This window comes from Poecilia formosa, unplaced genomic scaffold (genome assembly GCF_000485575.1).
Source record: "Poecilia formosa unplaced genomic scaffold, Poecilia_formosa-5.1.2 Scaffold30, whole genome shotgun sequence".
NCBI classification, from domain to species: Eukaryota; Metazoa; Chordata; class Actinopteri; order Cyprinodontiformes; family Poeciliidae; genus Poecilia; species Poecilia formosa.
In genome coordinates this window covers 62986-66282 of record NW_006799969.1, presented here as the reverse complement: position 1 = coordinate 66282, position 3297 = coordinate 62986, and the positions used below count along the sequence as shown (strand labels likewise).

Sequence of the window (3297 nt, the reverse complement as noted above, 5' to 3'; positions counted from 1 at the left end):
CTTTTTGTTTTACCTGAGCGTATTTTATGTCAGCGTCGATGGCTGGCTTGTCGATCCCGTTGACCGTGTGAGAAGCAGGGAAAGCTGCTCTGTTCACGCTGCTCCAGTCCTCCATTTTTGTCGGATATCCCTCCGTTCCAGCAATTGCTAAATTGAAAGCAGTCAACTTATGTAAAAATTGTTTAATAACTGTAGTTTTACTTGATCTGAGGGCATTCAAAATTTATTTTGAAAATATATTCTTAAAGCTAGATTATTCGTAAGTCATTTTGCAGCCACAGCCTTATTATGAAACAGTTTTAAAACATCAGAGAAAACATTAAATTCTATAGGGCAAAATAAAATAAAGTAGATAAAACAATAGATTATAAAATATTTATATGTGAATATATGCTTTATTAACTATTAATAAACAAGTAAGGTACACATGAAGTGTTATTTTAACCTGAAGTTGTAGAAATGTAACTAATGTTCTTGAAAAACAAAAAATAAATTACAATAAATATTTCCATTGATTAAAAAACGATTTTTTTCCCTGATATCCGAATTCTAAATATTCTTAAGAAGTAAAAATATACAGAAGATTTTTAAGTAAATTCTGCTACCGTAATTTATGATCGTATGATTACTAAAATATTTTAAAGGCACGTTTAAAATACACAAAGCAACGTGACAGTGAAGACACGGTGCTAAAAATCAGGAAAAGGAAGATAAAATGCTTTCAGCCGCTATTTAAAGGATCAGCTTGGATATATAGCAGGTGAGCAAGGTGTTTGCAAATGCATCATCCCATGAAAAGGTCTATTGAGATTGGCCTTGCTGCGTTCTGGCTGAATGGTGAAATGGAGGACTGGTATAACTTTCAATGATTTTTTTTTTCGTTCTACCTGATGCCATAACAGATGTACCAGATGATAGGACAATTGATCATGCAGAATAAAAAGAACAATGCGCAGCTGCTTGAGTTTGCAGACCTCTCGCTTGGGAACAGCCAGTCTCTTACAAGTTTTCAGAACGCAGTTAGAAAGATGTGTTTCACTCTCACCTGTAGGATCCATGAACGCTCGTATTCCCAGGATGTTGCTGACAGTGTGCGGGGAAGGCCAGGCCCTCGATATGCTCACATGCCCAGCAGTTACCGGTACTCCAGGTGGGGTGCCCATTTTGGTGCCCGTTGGAGACATTGCGTTGGTGTAGGAGTAAGGGTATATGTGGTTGTAGGAGAGCCCGGCCTGCGCGGAGGCTTGCTTGCTACTCTCGTACTGGTTAGGCTGGGAGAGATTCCCGATCTTGTTGCGTAAAATCCTACTGATCGAGCTCACAGAGGGAACATTGTACTTGTCGCAAACACCGTCGGCTAGAAGCCTGTCCCTGATCTCCCAGGCAAAGATCCCGGGGTCGCTCTGTTTGTATTCCCTGATGTTCTTCACCACGTTTGGCGTCGTTACGCGCGGCTTGCTCCCACCGATGGCACCGGGCAAGATGGATCCCGTCTCGTTGTACCTCGCTAAAATCTTGCTCACGCAGCCATGGGAGACTCGCAGCTGCCGGCTTATGTCGCAGGGTCGGATCCCTAGCTGGGCCAGCTCCACGATTCTCAACCTTATGGCGTTGGGCAGGGGTCTCCCGTTGACAAACACGCCGCCTAGTTGGTTCACCTCTCCATAGGTTTGCTCTGCAGGGGGGAAGGGAATTAAATTGTAACTTTTAACAACAGTAAAAAAAAATAATAACACAAATAAAATAAATCACATCTTCCCGCAAGAGCAACTGAAATAATCAGCTTGCGTCCTAACCGAGTTTAGAAATCTGTTTATGTTAATCATAGGTGATTTCGGGGTTTCTATGCGCTATTTTACAGCCGTGCAAAAGAGTGCAGACTATTTGATTGCCGCATCCTTACCCCACCATGCATGAAAACAACATTAAATATGGCGAGCTTGAAGTTTAGACAGTAGAGAGCCCTTCAAAAAAACGTCTCGCCTTGTAATTGGTTGATGTGGTTCCATTTACGAGTTAAAGTCCCAAACATGCAGTCAGGGGAAAAAAATCCACTATTAAATACAGTTCGCAAATTGTCGCCAAAGATCTCCCCCCTTTTGGCCATTGTCTAATACATTTTTTTTTTGTCTTTACTCTGCTGTGGCGAGGTCGTAACGCTTCTATAACATCACTGGAGCATGCACGCTTTGGGCTTACCCATTTGCCTATACTGGTGTGAGATGCCGGGAAGTAAAAGGTGTCCCTCCAGATAGCTGAATGCGTCCTATAGTCAATCCAGACGAGTAAGGAGGGAGCGAGAGGAATGAACCCAAACAAACAGGGGAAAAGAGTGGACCTCTATCAGCCTCCTCACGAATCCAGCGCGCTCCCCGTCTTATATTTGGAAACCCGTTGCGCGCAATGGCACCACAGTGATCTTCATCCGATAAATGCAAATTGGAGTTATCCCGGGGAGTTCAGAGCTTGCTGGAATTAATTTGACGCGTCCTCCACGTCAATCTTCGTTGCAATACGCCAAGCCCCCTCTCTGGTCTCATTGGTTGCTCTGCCCTGGAGAGGTTGTCAGCCAATACGAAGCCTATCCGGTCGGAGCTGCGCAGCCTCCCTTCATTATTTTGCATAGGGGAAGTAGAAGAGAGGAAAACGTTTCGTCCAACATGCAGCCCATGGTAAGAACTTACATATGATAGATTCGGTTTTTGTGTGCATGTGAAAACATTGCTGAAACTGTCATCATTTCAATGTAATCGGTTGAGCTTTTTTGAGCTCTTTTATATAAATGTTTTTATGTATGATTTAAATGACTTAAGACGTTATCTGCCGTGCAAAAGAGTGCAGACTATTTGATTGCCGCGTCAACTATTATTATTGTTATTATTATTTTATTTTTTATTTTTATTTTTCAGAGCTAGGGGAAAAGCATGCCCACTTCCAGACTGAGTTTTTCTACTTTATTTTTATTAGCCAGCGTTAGGTAATCAAAGATTAGAATAGCCTCATGTAATCGATACCTCTGTAGATGGCAGAGCTCACCAGACTGGGATATCAACTGGATTCCACAGAGGAATATTATCACAGCGTGTTTTCCGAGTTTCCTGTGTGAGTTTAGAAAGTATCGTTTATAAGCTCACAAAACGTTACTTGTAAAACTTAACAGTCGACCCAATGGTAACAAGGTGCAGTATTCCAATCCCCCATCCCTGTTTCTTTACTCTTTTATTTTCCACATGCTACCACCCCTTCCCCTACCCCTCGTCCTGCCTGTCTGCTGTAGCCCATCATACAGATCATAGA

The 3297-nt window shown here is 42.3% G+C and overlaps 1 protein-coding gene across 1 annotated transcript in view; it reads right to left on the bottom strand.

Annotated features, from left to right (window-relative positions):
* The window catches only part of pax1a (paired box 1a), a 5064-nt gene extending 2593 nt beyond the window's left edge, over nt 1–2471 (bottom strand). The window contains exons 1-3 of the mRNA XM_016670046.1: nt 2200–2471; nt 1046–1675; nt 14–147 (exon numbers count right to left, since the gene is read on the bottom strand). Coding sequence (XP_016525532.1) covers nt 14–147; nt 1046–1675; nt 2200–2203 — 768 coding nt within the window. The 5' untranslated portion in view covers nt 2204–2471. The remainder of the gene's footprint in view (nt 1–13; nt 148–1045; nt 1676–2199) is intronic.
* Nucleotides 2472–3297: the final 826 nt, after the last annotated feature.